Source organism: Mesoplodon bidens, assembly GCF_964165515.1.
Source record: "Mesoplodon bidens genome assembly, chromosome: 18".
NCBI lineage: Eukaryota > Metazoa > Chordata > Mammalia > Artiodactyla > Ziphiidae > Mesoplodon > Mesoplodon bidens.
In genome coordinates this window covers 36,907,207-36,924,533 of record NC_138175.1, presented here as the reverse complement: position 1 = coordinate 36,924,533, position 17,327 = coordinate 36,907,207, and the positions used below count along the sequence as shown (strand labels likewise).

Sequence of the window (17,327 nt, the reverse complement as noted above, 5' to 3'; positions counted from 1 at the left end):
ATATATCTAAAGTAAGAAAAAGGACATTTTCTTAATAACCACAGTACCATTATCAAACCCAACAAAATTAGCAGTAATTCCTTAATATTACCTGGTACACTGTTTTTATTCATATTTCTCTAGTTGTCTCCAAAATGACTTTGTTTTAAAAATACCAGGGTCCCAAAGAAGGCCCACACATGGCATTAGTTGCTACATCTCTTAAGTCACTTTTAATCTAGAACAGTACCCCTTACCCCATTTTTCTTTTCATGACATTAAGTTGTTTGGGGACACCAAAAGGATGGTCTTTAGATTTTCAATTTGATGTTCCTTCTATTATACTAAGTAGTATACTTAGTATAGTAGTATACTAAGCAGTATAATATATAGTATACTATTATACTATATATTATACTAAGCTGCCTCAAATGTAAATTTTAAATGTTAAATAAAGAAATAAAATAATAAATAGAAAACAATTTTGTCCAACCTGTAAAATTAAAAATAAAATTTTTATGTTTTAAAGAGAGTCCATGGAGCAGTTTATTGTAACTGAAATGTTGCTGTAACAACTAATTAGGTTTGACATAAATACACTACCATGTGTAAAATAGATATCTAGTGGGAACCTGCTATATAGCACAGGGAGCTCAGCTCAGTGCTCTGTGACAACCTAGATGGGTGGGATGGGGTGGGGGAGGGAGGCCCGAGAGGGAGGAGATATAGGTACACATATAGCTGATTCACGTATCATTGTACAGGAGAAATGAAAACAACATTGTAAAGCAATTATACTCCAATAAAATAAATTTTTAAAAGAACTAATTTCATAAGCAACTTTAACATCAAAACATCCAAAGTAACAAGTAACTATATCCTTGTGACTTTTATACTTGTATAACATTTTGATTAAAGGTAGTTCATAATAATGAAGATGAACAAGTAAATAAATTCTAGTCTTTGGCAATAATACAGGTTTAGTCCAGTTTTGCTTTTCAGCTGATTAGAGAAGTGCAAATTGTACATCTTAACTCCGTTACATATTCTGTTGCACATACCAGAAAACTCACAAACATGTATTTTGTTGTTTGTAGACACCTTGTCATCTTTAGTGTTCTTACCAAAGAGCAAGTATTAAATATTTGTCATGTACTATCAGTGGTAATAGTAATGTTAAATATTTTTTAAATTATTATGTTCTATCCTTGTGTATCTCTCATGCCTTTATAATCTATCTCAGTGTCATGCAACATAGTCTGCATTTGACTGGCAGACTAGTTAAATCCCTAACTTCCAGAAATGGCAACAAAAAAGAATAGTGAAGAGGATAGGAAAAAGAGCTGAGAGTTGCCTTATCCAGAGGGATTGGAGCAGTCACAGGAGACACACTGCCTTGTGTCTTATGGCCTGGCCCAGTGGTCAAGGTGATATGCTTGGTTGATATTACTTCCTGCTTAACTGGAAATGATTACCATTTTTCTTACCATTTTTTCCATTGAGAGACAGTAAAGTCATTCCATGAGGATGCATCACTGTTGTTTTGCAAACCAACCTTGGCAGAAAGAAGGACTTGAATCTTTTGATTATTTCCACCCAACTTTTTCATCTCTGTACCTGCAATAACCTGTAGGCAATCTTTCAAAGAAGTGTATAAGAGAAAGATATTGAAATATTTGGGCACAGTAACTTTGCCACTTTAAACCTTTGTTGCTGTAACTAGACGTTTCTACCTGTGGGCTGGCTACACAGTACCCCCTTTGAGAGACAAAGCCTGGGTGAATGAAGACGCGGTTCTTTGCAGTTCTCTGTCTCTGTTTGTTATTCAATGTTCACCAAAGAATTTAAGGATAAAGCACAGGAATCTGCTGTGTAAAACTAATTCCCTAGCTTTTCCTAATGGTCTGTAGAGTTCTGGTTCCCTAAGGCATAGTATTATTTCCTGAGTTTTCTTTGGTTTGCATAACTAGTTTATCCGAGTTCTTTCCTCAGAATACAATAAATGAAATGAGATGAAACTGTAAAAATACTTACTAAAAGCTTCTCAAGTTAAATAATAAAATTATTTACACATAAAATAATGAAATATTTTAGGCATTTCTAGGCACATAACTACCAGGCATACAAATAGTGCTCAATAAATGCTTTTCTAAATAATCACGTTAAAGCTCTTTCTGTAATACAAATGTGTTTTATGAACAGCATTTAAATATCTATTAAAGAATAGATTCTTTTGAAATCTACTGATTAAAGTCTGTTCTCTGATGTACTAGTATAATTAAGTTATAACTAACTGTGTGCCTGTATTTCAAAGGCAGGTATTTCTCCTCTGTCCCTTCCAATTAATGACTACAAAATAAATGAAGTAGGTAAAAAATACTTGTCCTTCCTGGGAAAGGAATGTTTAGATAATAGCATATCTCAGCCCATTTCTTAAAATGATTTATTTTTATCCTATTTGTTTTTTTCATATATCTAGTATTAAGAAAATAGTAGTGTGGCAGCCACTACTCATCAGTCTCATTTGGTAAGAACCTAAGTACCTGTCTATTTTCATGTTTTACTACCTAACCACATATGCACGAGCAGGGCTCATTTTTAAGAGTCTGATCATGTCACATAATCTTGATGGAAGTAATTATATCAGCAGCTCAGGAAATTCAAATGGCCTTTTCTTCATTCCTCTTTGGATGGGTCAGTGCTGTTAAGGGCATTGCCAAAAGAAGCACAAGGTGATTTTATTTCAAGAGTTATTGATTCATGCTTTCCCTGTTTTGTTTCAGGTGGATCATCCATGCTATGGAGTATGAACTACACATCCGTGGCGGAAACAAGCCAGCCAGAGACTTATATCAGTTGTCACCTAGTGAAGTGAAACAGCTTCTGTTGGATATTCTGCAGCCTCAACGGAATGGAAGGTAATGAGGGTCCTTTATCAAAGACCAATAGATGGGCAGCATACCTAGAGATACTAATTAAAATTGTCCTCAGTTGTGATTTTATATTGATTTGAATTTTATATTTTTTTCAGGTATAGATTGTAAATGTTTCTTAATCTTCATTATTCTATGCAGAATGTAACACTTGATTCCACTTTGGTCAATTCCTCCCAACATTTTGGCATAAAAGTTTGGATTTGGTAATGTTACTTAAATATCTTGCCTGTAACTCTGTTTCTCTAAGTAGACTGTAAACTTATTCAGGTAAAACTTGTCTTAGACTTAACTTGTGCTAACCTTAGAATAAAAGCAAAACAAATACTTTGGATTGCATTGAATTAAAGAGTTATTTTTATTACAGAAAGTGCTTTAATAAAATTATTTAAGCAAGCATTTATTGAGCACTATCTGTGTGCCTGGTACTTTCCAAGGTATGCCTAGAAATACCTAGAAAAGAAGTCTTCTGCAAAAGTATATTTGAACAAATGGAAGAGCATCCTTGTTCTTAGACAGGAAAACTCAACATTTTAAAGATGTCTGTTACAAGTTTAATGAAATTCCAATAAAATGTCAACAAGCTGTTTTATGGAGTTAGACCAGTTAATACTAAACTTCCTGTGGAAAAACAAACATGCAAGACTAACCAGAAAAACATAAAACAAAGACTTGCCCTAAGAGAGACAGTAAAAATACTTAAAAGCCTTTATAATTAAAATAACGTGATTCTGGTACATGAACAGAAAAATAGAACAGTTGAACAGAATAAAAAGTCCAGAAATAGACCCCCCAAGAACATATGGAAATTTCATGTATGATAATTTTATGTATGACATCTCAAAATCATTGAGTCAAGGATGGACTTTTTAAATAAATAGTGATAGGACAACTGGATAGCCATTTGGAAAAGAAAAAATAAAATTCATACTTTATACTGTACTTGAGAATAAACTCCAAACAGATTAGTGATCTAAACGTTAAAAAAAAAAAAAAGAAAAAGAAACCATACTAGTGCTAAAAAAGAAGACATGAGTTGGGACTTCCCTGGTGGCACAGTGGTTAAAAATCTGTCTCCCAATGCAGGAGACACAGGTTCAAGCCCTGGTCCGGGAAGATCCCTCATGCCGTGGAGCAACTAAGCCCGTGTGCCACAACTACTGAGCCTGCACTCTAGAGCCTGCAAGCCACAACTACTGAGCATGTGTGCCGCAACTACTGAAGCCCACATGCCTAGAGCCTGTGCTCCGCAACAAGAGAAGCCACTGCAATGAGAGAGCCCGCGCATAGCAACAAAGACCCAACGCAGCCAAAAAAAAATAAGATAGAATAAATATAAAAAAATAAATTAAAAAAAAAAAAGGAGACATGGGTAAATTCCTTTGTAACCTTGGTATGGGAAAGACTTTCTAACTATGATTCAAACCCAGGGGCAATAAAAGATTATTAAGACTATATAAAAACTAAAAGCAACATTTTGCATGGTGAAAAAATAGACAATGCCAAAAGACAACTGAGAAGCTGGAACAAAACATTTGTTACAAAGAGCTAATATCCAAGAATCTTAAAAATTAAAGGACAAAGAACCAAAAACCTAAGAGAAAAATGGGGGGAAATATGATTGATCAGTTCATTTAAAAAATTTAAAAATGGACCTTAAATATTTGGAAAGATGTTCAAACTAACTCATAATTAGAGAAATGTAAATTAAAACACATTGAGATACCATTTCTCATCTATCAGACTAGCAAAGTTAAACAGTATGGCAAACATTTGCTGAGGCTGTGGAGAAACAGACACTCCCATATATAGCTGGTGACTACAACTCTTCTATATGGGAATTGGACAACATCTAAAAAAAAGTCTACGTTTGCACTTACCCTTTGACCCAGCAGTCTTACTTTTAGGGACCCACCCTGGAGGTTGCCTCCAACAGCATGAATAGATATTATATGTATGCACAAGGTTGTTCATTGCATCACTGTTTATAATTGCAAATTTTGGAATGCCTATGACCTTAGTCCCCATGCATGAGGGATTATTTGAATAAACTGTGGTATGTCTACACAGTGGAGTACTATGAAGTTGTGAAAAAAGAATGAGTGTGGTCTCTATGAACTGATATGGAATAATTTCTAGGCTATATTGTTACATAAAAACAGCATAAAAGGCAAAAGATTTATACACTCTGAAGAGAAACCAGAGAACTTCCCTGGTGGCACAGTGGTTGAGAATCTGCCTTCCAGTGTGGGGAAATGCGAGTTCGATCCCTGGTCAGGGAAATGGATCCCGCATGCATGCTGTGGCTGGGAGTTCACATGCCACAACCAAGGAGCCCGTGAACTGCAACTAGGGAGCCCGCCAGCCGCAACTAAGGAGCACATGTGCCACAACTAAGGAGCATACGTGCTGCAGCTAAGGAGCTGCTGAACCGCAACTAAGGAGGCTGTGAGCTGCAACTGAGGAACCCACCTGCCACAACTAAGACCAGGAGCAACCAAAATAAATAAGTAAAATAAATAAAATAAAAATTTAAAGAAAAAACAGCAAAGTACAAAAGAGTATGTATTGTACGCTACTCTTCATGTAAGAAAGAAGGGGATATCTGCTCATTTTTACAGAAGAAATACAGGAAGGATAAATCAGAAACTAATGAAATTGGTTACCTTCAGGGAGTGGGGAGGAACAGGGTGGGAAGAATGAAAAAAATAGGTACAGTGCATTAGGGTTGAGGGTTGAGCAATACTTCCATTTGAATATACCTTCCATTTGAGTATACCATTTGAATAGCTCTGACTCTTAAACTATGGTAATGTTTTATATTCCCCAAATATAAATAATTAATTAAAATTAATCCATGTGTGCAAGGTACCCAAAATAGAATACAAACAGTAACAACTGACCCTAACCATATTACAAATGAATAATATTACCACACTGAAGGGGGAGGGGACGACAAGAATTAACCAAAGTACCTTTGGAAAATATTGACTAGACACTGTAAAGCTGAACAAAAAAGAACTGCACACAAATCCTGTACTCTGTATAATAAATTTTTTTCTCACAGAGGTAGGAATTAGCAATTCTGGAATTTATATATAGATATAGATATAGATATAGATATGCACACATACTTACACACATAGTGTTATATATATGGTGTGTATACATACACACACTGATACTAAATAAATAAGTAAATGTGGCTAATTTGAGCCAGATTTTTTTTCACTTTTGGAAAATGTAGTTACAAATAAGGAAAGAGGAGTGTCTAGAATATATCCTGTGGTTTTGGGCTGGAATTGGGAGTATCAGTATGAATTCATGATTTTTACACAGATGTATAGATACAGAAATAGATACGGCAATAAATGTGGATGTGTATATGCAAACATACATCCATATCTTTCCTAATTGTCCACTGAGAGAACCTAGAAGCAATGAAACCCCAATAGCAATGAGCAAATCTATTGCCCAGATATTGATTTCCAAATACCACTTTCTAATAAAGGAACCAGAGTTCCTTGGAGAAATGGTTGATTCCAGGGCTGGGGCAAGAAAAATACAAGACGAACGTGGAGCATCTTGTGGTACCAGAAAGTAAGAAAATGCTCCAAAAAATTATAGAGGTATGTTAGAAGGATGCTGGAGACAACATGAAGAAGGCTCAATGGCCAAAGCTGGAACAATTTGAGCAAGAAAATAAATAATGGTACTATTGGATTACATCTGGTAGAATAAATATCCATGAGTCCATGCTGATATAAATAGATAAATGGGAGAGAAGGGATTTGTATTACAATGGAATTCCAATTGATAAGTATAGATGGAATGATGGAAATAAAAAAATCACCATTAGGCAAATACAAGAGTAATAACGATTGCAGGCAAGAACCACTAAATTTAGTGGGTAGAAGTATGATGAGAAATGGAAAATTGGCATAATTTCAAAGTATTTCCATTCAAGATACTTTTTAATTGTAAAAGGAAAAATTGTAACTTGACAGTGCAGAAACCCAGCAGACTCCACCTTAACCAAATGATCCAGGTTAACCTCACCAGTAATAAGATACATCAACATCACATACCCCCTGATATGATGTGCTGAGAAGGTTACAGCCATTTCTGGGTATTCCTGTGAAAATGCATAACCTAAGTCTAATCATGAGAAAACGTCAGACGAACCTAAATTGAGGTACATTCTACAAAATAACTGACATTTCTCAAATGTCAAAGTCGTGAAAGATGAAGATTGAGGAACTGTCACAGAGTCGAGGAGCCTAAGGAGACCTGGAAACTAAACACAGTGTGGGGTCCTGGCTGGGATCCAGGACCCAAACAAGGATATTTGTGGTGAAATTGGCAAAATTTTAATAAGGTCATTAGATTAGTAGTTTATTTCCTGGTTTCGAATAGTTGTGCTATTGGTTATGTAAGATGACAGAAGTAGAGGAAGCTGAGTAAAGAGGAACTTCATTAATTTTTTTTTTTTACTTTTCTGTAAGTCTAATTTTTTTCAAAATAAAAAGCCAAAAATGTAAAAATAAGAGAATTCTTCTAAAATAATTCCTCTTCTTTGAGTATTCACACATTTCTACCTTTTATGTTGTTCTAAGCAAACATCTCCTTTTTTATAGTATTAACCATGACTTCATAGAACTCGGAAAACATCTCTTTTGTTGTTGCCAAACAAAGGAAATAGGGGGAAAAAAATCAAATGCAGACTATAGGATATTCAGTTTGCACACCCATTATCCAAAATAAAACATCATGAAGGAACTCCTTTGGCTTTTTCTCTTCAATATAGCACTGAACCCAGCCACATAAGTGTGGGTCTACCAAAAGAAGCTGTATGTCCAAAAAAGTGCCTCCTCACTTATGTAGTGATGTAATTTCATTGGTCCTCTTTCACCAGAACAAAAATGTCTTTTTCTGTTTACTGTATCATGCATAGCTATTTTCACACCTAGAAATACTGTTGGTCATTACATTCCCACCTTGTGGTTGATGACACATTTTACTCTCCAGCCTGTTTTAATACCAAGTATAAAAAGTTTATATTTGTTACTATCTTCAGCTTCTGTAAGAATATACTACTATGTCATTTGTGTGTTCTTTTCAGATTATGCAAATTCTGCATCTTTAGCAGTTTGTGATTGAAGTAACCATTATATCTTTAAGATTTAATACTTAATCCATGAAAATAATAGATCTAGAATTTTGACTCTTACATGTCGATTATTATGACATGTAAAATTTGGTAACTGATTCTTCAGCACTGGTACTTTGACCATATTTAAATTAAGGTTTAAAACTAAATATAAGGTTTAAATTGACACATAAGGTTTAAAATAAGGTAATTTCATTAGATACATCATGCCCTTTTGAGCATTTCCCCACTTATCAGGTGTTTATTAAGCACCTTTCTTGGAGAAGTGTATAGGAATGATCAAGCTATGTATATCAATACAATGCCCATGCCTTCATGGAGCTTACATTTTATTGTATGTGAGGACCATGTGCACTAATTTTGAAAATGACTGCTGCTGTGTTTTTACATTGAGCTGCTTTACATGTTAGAAAGTCATTTAATCACATAGTGTGTTGTAAGTAACTTACTAGAGAATAACATTTTGCTTGTTAAATTTCTTTAAATCTTGGGGGTTTTCTCCTTTCCGGCAATCTCTGTTTTCACTTTGAAATATTTAGTAACCTCTGTAACACATGGTAGATAAGCATCATTGATGGAATTTGGCTTTTATTGCTCACTCTATTGGAACAATTAATCCATATAAAAGCCCTGCTTTCTGCCAGAACAAGCTTGTTTTTCAACACTGAGGCATTTTCTTTTGGTCTACAGATGTTGGCTGAACAGGCGTCAGATCGATGGGTCTTTGAATAGAACTCCCCCTGAGTTCTATGACCGAGTGTGGCAGATCCTGGAGCGCACACCCAATGGAATCATTGTAGCCGGAAGGCATTTGCCCCAGGTACAGCCCCACTGTGTTTGTGTCAGTAAAGGGACTTCTAAAGGGACCTCAAGGAGCAGAGAGTTCTTTCCTTCTCTGCATTGAAAATAACTTTTCTACTTATTCCATTTTCTAAGAGTATTTAAAGTAGGGGTATCCAGATACCTGAAGGGAGAAAATAAGTCTGGTCAATTGGATTGGAAATATTTTTTCCCAGTCTGAGTTCCTTTTATTTTTCAATTTTAGTGTTCCTCTATAAAAAAAAAAAAAAGCCTTGTTTTACAAATGGATATTTTGCTTGAAAGTTGTATTCAATAAAAAAAAATTTTGTTTTATCATATTTCAGATGTTTCAAGGAAGTTCTCAGTTTAAAGACACCATATGGTCAAACCTTTTGCCAAGCAATCTGTCCTTCCTTTGTTTGCTTATTAGTGAATTTAGGGTTTCTTATATTGACATTACTGAGTGGTGGTATTCCTTCACCACCAACTGTAATGGGCCAGTGTTGGGGGACCTCACAAACAGGAAAACATACATTCAAAAGACAGAACCAAATCAGTCTTAAGAAACAAGGTGACTTAGTAATGCTGTGGATAAGGAAATTACTAGTTAAGAACTGCACTGAATGTGAAAACTACGGTAACTTTTTAGGTCATTAGACAATCATTTAATTGAGATGTAACTTACTGTTGGTCCGAATGAATTAGTGTTCCCTCCTTTAGATGGTTCCCCAAGTTATATAAACTGGCCTGCCTCTTTGATTTAATTATTTTATTTAATCCTGACACTTAAATCATTGTGCTTATACACAATGATTTAGGTGTCAGGGAATAATTTGGCCTTCAAGAAATGGAGTACTGTATCTGTTTATAGTGTTGAAACATCAAACAAATTATTCTTGATGAAGGTCTTTATACAAAGTATTCTTTTTTTATTGAAGTATACTTGATTTACAATATTAGTTTCAGGTGTACAACATGGTAATTCAATATTTTTATAAATTATACTCTATTTAAAGTTATTATAAAATATTAGCTGTATTCCCTGTGCTGTATAGCAGGGGTCCCCAACCCCTGGGCCACAGACCGGTACTGGTCCATGGCCTGTTAGGAAGTGGGCTGCACAGCAGGAGGTGAGCGGTGGGCGAGTGAGCAAGTGAAGCTTCATCTGTATTTACAGCCGCTCCCCATCGCTCACATTACGTCCTGAGCTGCACCTCTTGTCAGATCAGCGGCAGCATTAGATTCTCATAGGAGCGCGAACCCTGCTTCGAACTGCGTATGCGAGGGATCTAGGTTGTGTGCCCCCTATGAGAATCTAATGCCTGATGATCTGAGGTGGAGCTGAGGCAGTGATGCTAGCGCTGGGGAGTGGCTCTAAATACAGATTATCATTAGCAGAGAGGTTTGACTGCACAGAGACCATAATAAATCAGTTGCTTGCAGACTCATATCAAAACCCTACAGGGAGTGGCAAGTGAAAACGAGCTCAGGGCTCCCACTGATTCTGCATTATGGTGAGTTGTGTAATTATTTCATTATATATTACAATGGAATAATAATAGCAATAAAGTTCACAATAAATGTAATGCACTTGCATCATCCCGAAACCATCCCCTCCCACCCCCACCCCGCTCCGTAGAAAAATTGTCTTCCATGAAACCGGTCCCTGGTGCCAAAAAGGTTGGGGGCCACTGCTATATAGTATATACTTGTAGCTTATTTATTTTATACATAGTTTGTACCTCATAGTCCCTTACCCCTATCTTGCCCCTCTCCTCTTCCCTCACCCCACTGGCAACTACTAGTTTGATCTCTATATCTGTGAAAATAAAATATTCTTAAATACACACACCCATATTCATTTTGTTTATATGTACATAGGGTATTTCTGAAAGGATCCACAAGAAATTGGTAGCGTTCTAGTCTTTGCCTTTGGGAAAAGGAACTGTGGTCTGGGGGGACAGAGCAGCTTTTCACTGAAAACCCTTTTTAACCTTTCAGAATTTGAACTTTGTGAATCTATTATTTATTTTCAAAAATGAATAAGAACTTTTTAAAAGGATTCTTTATGCTATTAACAAACTGTTGAGTGGTTCTTGTCGGCTGCCAGTATAGGTGCTCCAGCCCTTTCCCAGATGCTCTGTGACCGTTGTATGGAGCAGCTCTGTCTCCTGTGGGTGGGGAACTGGCCTCTACTGTTCGTGTCCTGCTTCTTCTGCTAGGCCTTGTGTCCGTGTACAGTGGACTCTGGCAATGTTTCATTAGCTTCTTTCCCAACGCCCGCTAATACCTACCAGATATTCTTTTAATTGTCTAATTCCCTGGGCCACTTACATTTAGTACTTTCTCCTTGCTAACAACAACTACATGTTAAGGATTTTTATGTGCCAGACACTTTTCTAAGTGCTCCTTTAATCCTCACAACAGTCTTTTGAGGTAGGTACTTTATTGTTACTGTTTGACAGATGAGGAAACTAAAGCATAGCTAAGTGGTTTTTCCAAGGTCACACATCTAGGAAGTAGCTGACCCCTTTCCCCGGCAATTTGACTTCTGAGCCTTTTCTCTTAACTTCTCTGCTACAGTTGCCACTTCTTTCAGAGACTGGAAAATAAGGCAGCCTTGATGTCTCTTCTCTAGGTTTAACTATTGTATTGCATACTAGCTAGGTTGACTTTTCAAATGAGATATATTAAAAGGAAATTGAGGGCTTCCCTGGTGGCGCAGTGGTTGAGAGTCTGCCTGCCGATGCAGGGGAAACGGGTTCGTGCCCCGGTCTGGGAGGATCCCACATGCCGCGGAGCGGCTGGGCCCGTGAGCCATGGCTGCTGGGCCTGTGCGTCCAGAGCCTGTGCTCTGCAGCGGGAGAGGCCGCGACAGTGAGAGACCCACATACCGCAAAAAAAAAAAAAAAAAAGGAAATTGATGTGAACCCATGAAAAGTTCTTCCTTTTCTTCTGTAACCCCATTAGTCTCATTGCTAGACATCTAAACAGTTATAATTACAGGCATATCTCAAATATTGCAGGTTTGGTTCCAGACGATTGCAATAAAGCAAATTACATAAAATTTTCTGGTTTTCCAATGCATATAAAAATTATGTTTACACTATACTGTAGTCTACTAAGTGTGCAATAGCATTATGTCTAAAAAAACAATGTATGTACCTTAATTAAAAAGTACTTTATTGGGCTTCCTTGGTGGCGCAGTGGTTGAGAGTCCACCTGCTGATGCAGGGGACACGGGTTTGTGCCCCGGTCCGGGAAGATCCCACGTGCCACGGAGTGGCTAGGCCCGTGAGCCATGGCCACTGAGCCTGCGTGTCCGGAGCCTGTGCCCCGCAGGGGGAGAGGACACAACAGTGAGAGGCCCGCGTACCGCAAAAAAAAAAAAAAAAAAAGTACTTTATTGCTAAAAATTGGTAACCGTCATATAACAACACAGGGTTGCCACAAACCTTCAATTTGTAAAAAAAAAAAAAAAAAAAAAAAATCTGCAAAGTGCAGTAAAGTGAAGCACAATAAAACAAGGTACGCCTGTACCCTGTTGAACAACCAGCTTCATTTTCCCCAAATTAGATACTACCTGTAAACATTAACATTATGTTGGATTGTATTGAATATAGAATACAATAGATGAACCATACTGAATATAGGACTGAGGCATTATTATACCAAGCAGGATAATACTGCTGTCATTTGATTGAAAGGAAACATTTCTGCTGGGTCCCATTTTGAGTAATACGTAGGTAGACATTGTTCTGAGGCTGTGATTAAGTTCACTGTAAATCATCACTGAGGTAAAAGCAAATAAGTATGACTCATCATCTCTGCATCTCTGGTAATAATTCTGGGGACTCCATCTGCTTTCCACCATATAAGCCTAACATTTAGAGCCTTTCCTTCCATCCTTTGAAGATTATCTACCATGTCCAGATATGGTTCAGATTTGAGTTTATTTTCTGCTTTCATTTGGTTTGTGGAATGTGAATGGAAGATTTTGCAATACCCTTGTCTTAAATGAAATAGAAAGAGTAGAGTAGAGAACAATTTTTTTTGTTTTGCTTTTCTCTGCACATAATATTGTTTCACTTATTTGTATGCATTTGCATGCTGCCAGCTCAGAAAGGACCTGCCACAGAAATGATATTAATTTAATAGCAGGTGACTTACATGCTGAAGTCTGACAGCAAGCATAACTTCTTGTGTTAATTCTGAAAACAATATGTACTCTTATTTGTTGTCTCAGTTTTTGGCTGTTCCATTTGTGTATTGAAGTGGTTTTCTAATATAGTCCCTTTTCCCTAAGAACATTAATATAGTGAAGATAACTACTAAAAACAGGAGGTTTAATTTATCACAATAGTCAGCTGGTTGGCTTCAGTAATTTGACATATATAAAATCCAGTCATATAGCTGAAAATGCTCTCTAAGGCTTTGTAGAAGTTGAAAAAGATTATTGACTAGAAAATGAAATTTTCCTATTAAGTGGGAACCAGGATATAACAATGCAGCATATTAATATTGAGTTATTTCTTTCAGCAACCAACCCTGTCAGATATGACCATGTATGAGATGAATTTCTCTCTCCTTGTTGAAGACATGTTGGGAAATATTGACCAGCCAAAATACAGACAGATAGTTGTGGAGGTTTGTATTTTAAAATGTAGATTGCTGAAGAAGTACTTTCTATCTGTTCCCTGAAAACTAGTATAAGGAAACTGCCCAAGAGACCAGGAATTCCACTCCTCACCTAACCCAAATCTCCAGTTGAGTCCTGGAGAAGATGGCCATCCTTGACCCAAGCTGAAGCACATGAACAATTCAAACATCTTAAATCCATCAGGGTGGAAAGGCTAACTGCCCAACTTTCTCAGCTATACACTCACCCCCACAGTAAGTGCATCAACAATACCATGAAAGAGAGGAAGTGTGACCTTTTTCTATTTGTCTTTTTTTTTCCTGTTTACAGAAATAACTCATGACTATTGTAGAAAATTTCAATAGTTCAGAAAATTATAGAAAAGAAAGCCAAAAATGTCTCTATATCCACTAACAATAGATTGCCACTATTATTTTGAGGGACACCTTTCTAGACATCTCTCTGTGAACAGAGAAGGCGTGTAATTTTGTGTATCATCATTGCTCCATATAAAGTTAAATGCTAATGTACACACGTGCATGCGCATGTGTACACATGCTTTTTTGCTATTTTAAAACATTATATCAAATACATAGAAAATAAATAAATAAGTAAAGAAAAAGGGAAAAAAATACATAGAGAATCCCTCAAATGAATGATATAATGTATAGCTCATCCTCACTTTGTCTGTTTCTCTGGGAATGTCTCCATCAGACTTTGTGTTTCTTGAGAGTGGGTAATATGTCTTATTGATACAGAAGCTCTCAGTGAGTGCTGAACTGGATGTGGCACCTCCTAAAATCCAGCATATCTGGAGCTACGGTCAGCTAAGTGAGATTCAGCCTTATCTCTGATGTGCCAGGATTTGGGAAAGAATATCAGCCAGTCAGTGTCATAGCATGTGGGAGTGAGGCAGAGACTGGGTCAAGAAAGGATGGGGTTTTTAGAAAGGTGAATGCCTTCCTTGTGCTGTTAACCTTTCGGTATCTTGAGCCCATAGTTGTCTTTAAATAAAGTCATTCTCTTTGCAGAAGAAATCTACATTTAGTACTTGAGCAAAACTTCAAATTCTTTTGACTGAAGCCCTGCCCCAAGGTCTCCCACATTGTGACCCCTGGATTTTTCTGTTTCCTTTGGTTCTTTCCGGTTCTGTTTGGGAAGCATTTCAATAAAATACATTCAGAAAGATTCCCAAGTTGGGAATTATGAGGCCTTTTTCCTGTTCCATGTCCAACTTAGGAGCCATAATCATCATGAGAAAGTCTTTACCAAGCATTGTATACTCAGATACAATCTTTGCATATTACAGTTTGTCATATAAAATGAACATTACTACTTAGATAAATGTATAGGGTAGCCAAACAATAGGATGATGCCTTAAACTAAGATAGCTTATACAAACCAAATAATACTCATGTCATAAAGAGTCAAAGTATATTGTTTAAAACATAACTGTCCCCTGAAAAATACTATGATGTCACAGAATTATACTCATTTTGGGGTGCTAGACTCCCAAGTCATTTGATCCTGAGCCTAGATCCAGAATCTCCACTGAACTCATCTGCGTTCTCTGGCTTTGTTGCCTACCACCTCTTCCGAGGCAGCCTGTGTTCTACTAGACACTGTTTTGGTGTCTTGCCACCAAGGATTAAGACCTGAAGATCAGAAAGAGTTCAGACACTTTGGGTGAATAGGGCACTATGTACTGTTGACAGGATTAGAAAAGTCATTTTTCTAAGTTATTAGTTTTATTTAAGTAGCTAAAAAACATTTCCATACAGCTACAGGGATACATAAAATGAAAAAAAAAGTGAGGTTTCCAAACAGAACTCATGCTACTAATTTGCAAGATTAGGAAGATTCCATCCTGGATGATCCTAAAGCCTATCATTGTACAGAACACACTGTGGAATATGAGGACCGTACGTCAGTCTGAGTAAAGAATGAAAACATATCCAGACTGTGTTGCTTTTATGGTTCATATCATTGGCTTTCAATGTGTCTGTCTTTTCTAGTTACTAATGGTTGTATCCATTGTACTGGAAAGAAACCCTGAGCTAGAATTTCAAGACAAAGTAGATCTAGACAAACTGGTGAAAGAAGCATTTCATGAATTTCAAAAAGATGAGAGTCGACTAAAAGAAGTTGAAAAACAAGTAAGTAGACAAAATAGCTTTTTGTAGAATTGCTTTTTTGTCTCAATTCTTCAAAATATCCCTAATCTCTTATCACTTAACTTATGAAACAGATTTATGGAGTACTAAATAGAGTACTTGAGAGGCAGAGGGAGGTTTGATTTATTTAAGGAATTAATGTTACTTTTTAGTTAATTACTAGTCAATTCAGCTATGAAGTTCTAACTAAAAAGAAATCTAAGAAGAGATCAATTTTCCTTTTTATAGTTAGCAGTTAAAATGTGTTTTACCAGAAAAGAGCCATAGGTTCCAGAAGGCTATAAAATTAAATTCTGGGGAGGATGGGAATGAGCAATAGGCTACACTGGTGCTGTGTACTACCTAATATAGTCCCTTACAGGCTCTCTGTTTAATATTTTATGCTTGTCAGTAAAAGGGCTCCCTAAGTAAATAAAAATTATCAGCAAAGAGGAGAATACTAAAAATGTCTGTCTTTGTTTTATATGCTGAGAAGACACCTCAGGAAAATAAAAGAAAAACTCAAGAAGCTCATCTTTTCCATGAGGAAATATTTCTGTGAATTTATTTTTCCCTCTAGGCTGACACTGACTTTGCCTGTCAACTCTTTACCAACAAAAAAATCAAACAACTTGCTTATTGTTTTCCTTTGTAGGATGACATGACTTCCTTTTACAATACTCCCCCCCTGGGAAAAAGAGGAACATGCAGCTATTTGACAAAGGTCGTGATGAATTTGCTGCTGGAAGGAGAAGTCAAGCCAAGCAATGATGACCCATGTCGGGTTAGCTAGTGAGGAAGGTGTTAGAGACTCTGTTGAGGCAGGTTTTCCAGAAGTGTGTTAAGTTTTTGTTGAAGCTTAATCAAGGCAACCATTAATGTGTGGGCTGATCGTGCTGATGAGTGGTTGCCACACCCTTGGCAGAGTTATTGGACCTCTTGCATGCCATAAGCAATCTGATGGTAAGAACTGCTTATAATCAAGTGAAAATAAGTTCCATGATTATGCCCACTACAATAATAATCTTTACTGAACAATAGTAATTGTTTATGAATTGAAAGTTCACTGCATGTTTTATGATTACACAGCTCATCAAAATGAGTCTTTGCACTTTGGACTAAATTCCCACCTTACTGCCAATTAAATGAATTTTCAAACTAATTATGTGTACTAGGAATGAAAATATATTGAAAGAATGGTAAATTTTTTTAAGTGGCATTATAATGCTAGAAAAAGATACCAGTATGCATCATAAAAGCAAAATCAGCCAGCTGATATTTTGATTCTCAAACTGCATTATTGATAATATTTTAGTATACAGAGCTATTATACAATTTTTGCCTTGTAAACATGATTGTGGTTTTGTATTTGTGCTAACTGTAGTGGTTGAACTAAAATAATAAATCTATGCCTGATTAAATATTTTCTTTGTGCTCTTACTAAAAACAGAATTCAAGTAAGATTATTCAGAAGTGTGGAGTGTTAACCTAGTTTGTACTCATAAAAAACAAAATTAAAAATTATTAAATTTTATTTCTGAGTTAATGAATATATCTGGACACATTCTTTGTTCCCATTACTCACAGTATCAAGTTTATTACTCCTGAATATTTTCATTTAATTGATAAGGAGATGAAATGGAAGAGAATCT

The 17,327-nt window shown here is 36.3% G+C and overlaps 1 protein-coding gene across 6 annotated transcripts in view; it reads left to right on the top strand.

Annotated features, from left to right (window-relative positions):
* PHKB (phosphorylase kinase regulatory subunit beta) overlaps window positions 1-17,096 on the top strand; it is a 202,666-nt gene extending 185,570 nt beyond the window's left edge. For all 6 annotated transcript variants that reach the window (XM_081215337.1, XM_081215338.1, XM_081215333.1 and 3 more), the window contains 5 exons: window positions 2,763-2,897; window positions 8,773-8,902; window positions 13,423-13,530; window positions 15,538-15,678; window positions 16,331-17,096. In XM_081215337.1, coding sequence (XP_081071463.1) covers window positions 2,763-2,897; window positions 8,773-8,902; window positions 13,423-13,530; window positions 15,538-15,678; window positions 16,331-16,468 — 652 coding nt within the window. In that variant the 3' untranslated portion in view covers window positions 16,469-17,096. The remainder of the gene's footprint in view (window positions 1-2,762; window positions 2,898-8,772; window positions 8,903-13,422; window positions 13,531-15,537; window positions 15,679-16,330) is intronic.
* Window positions 17,097-17,327: the final 231 nt, after the last annotated feature.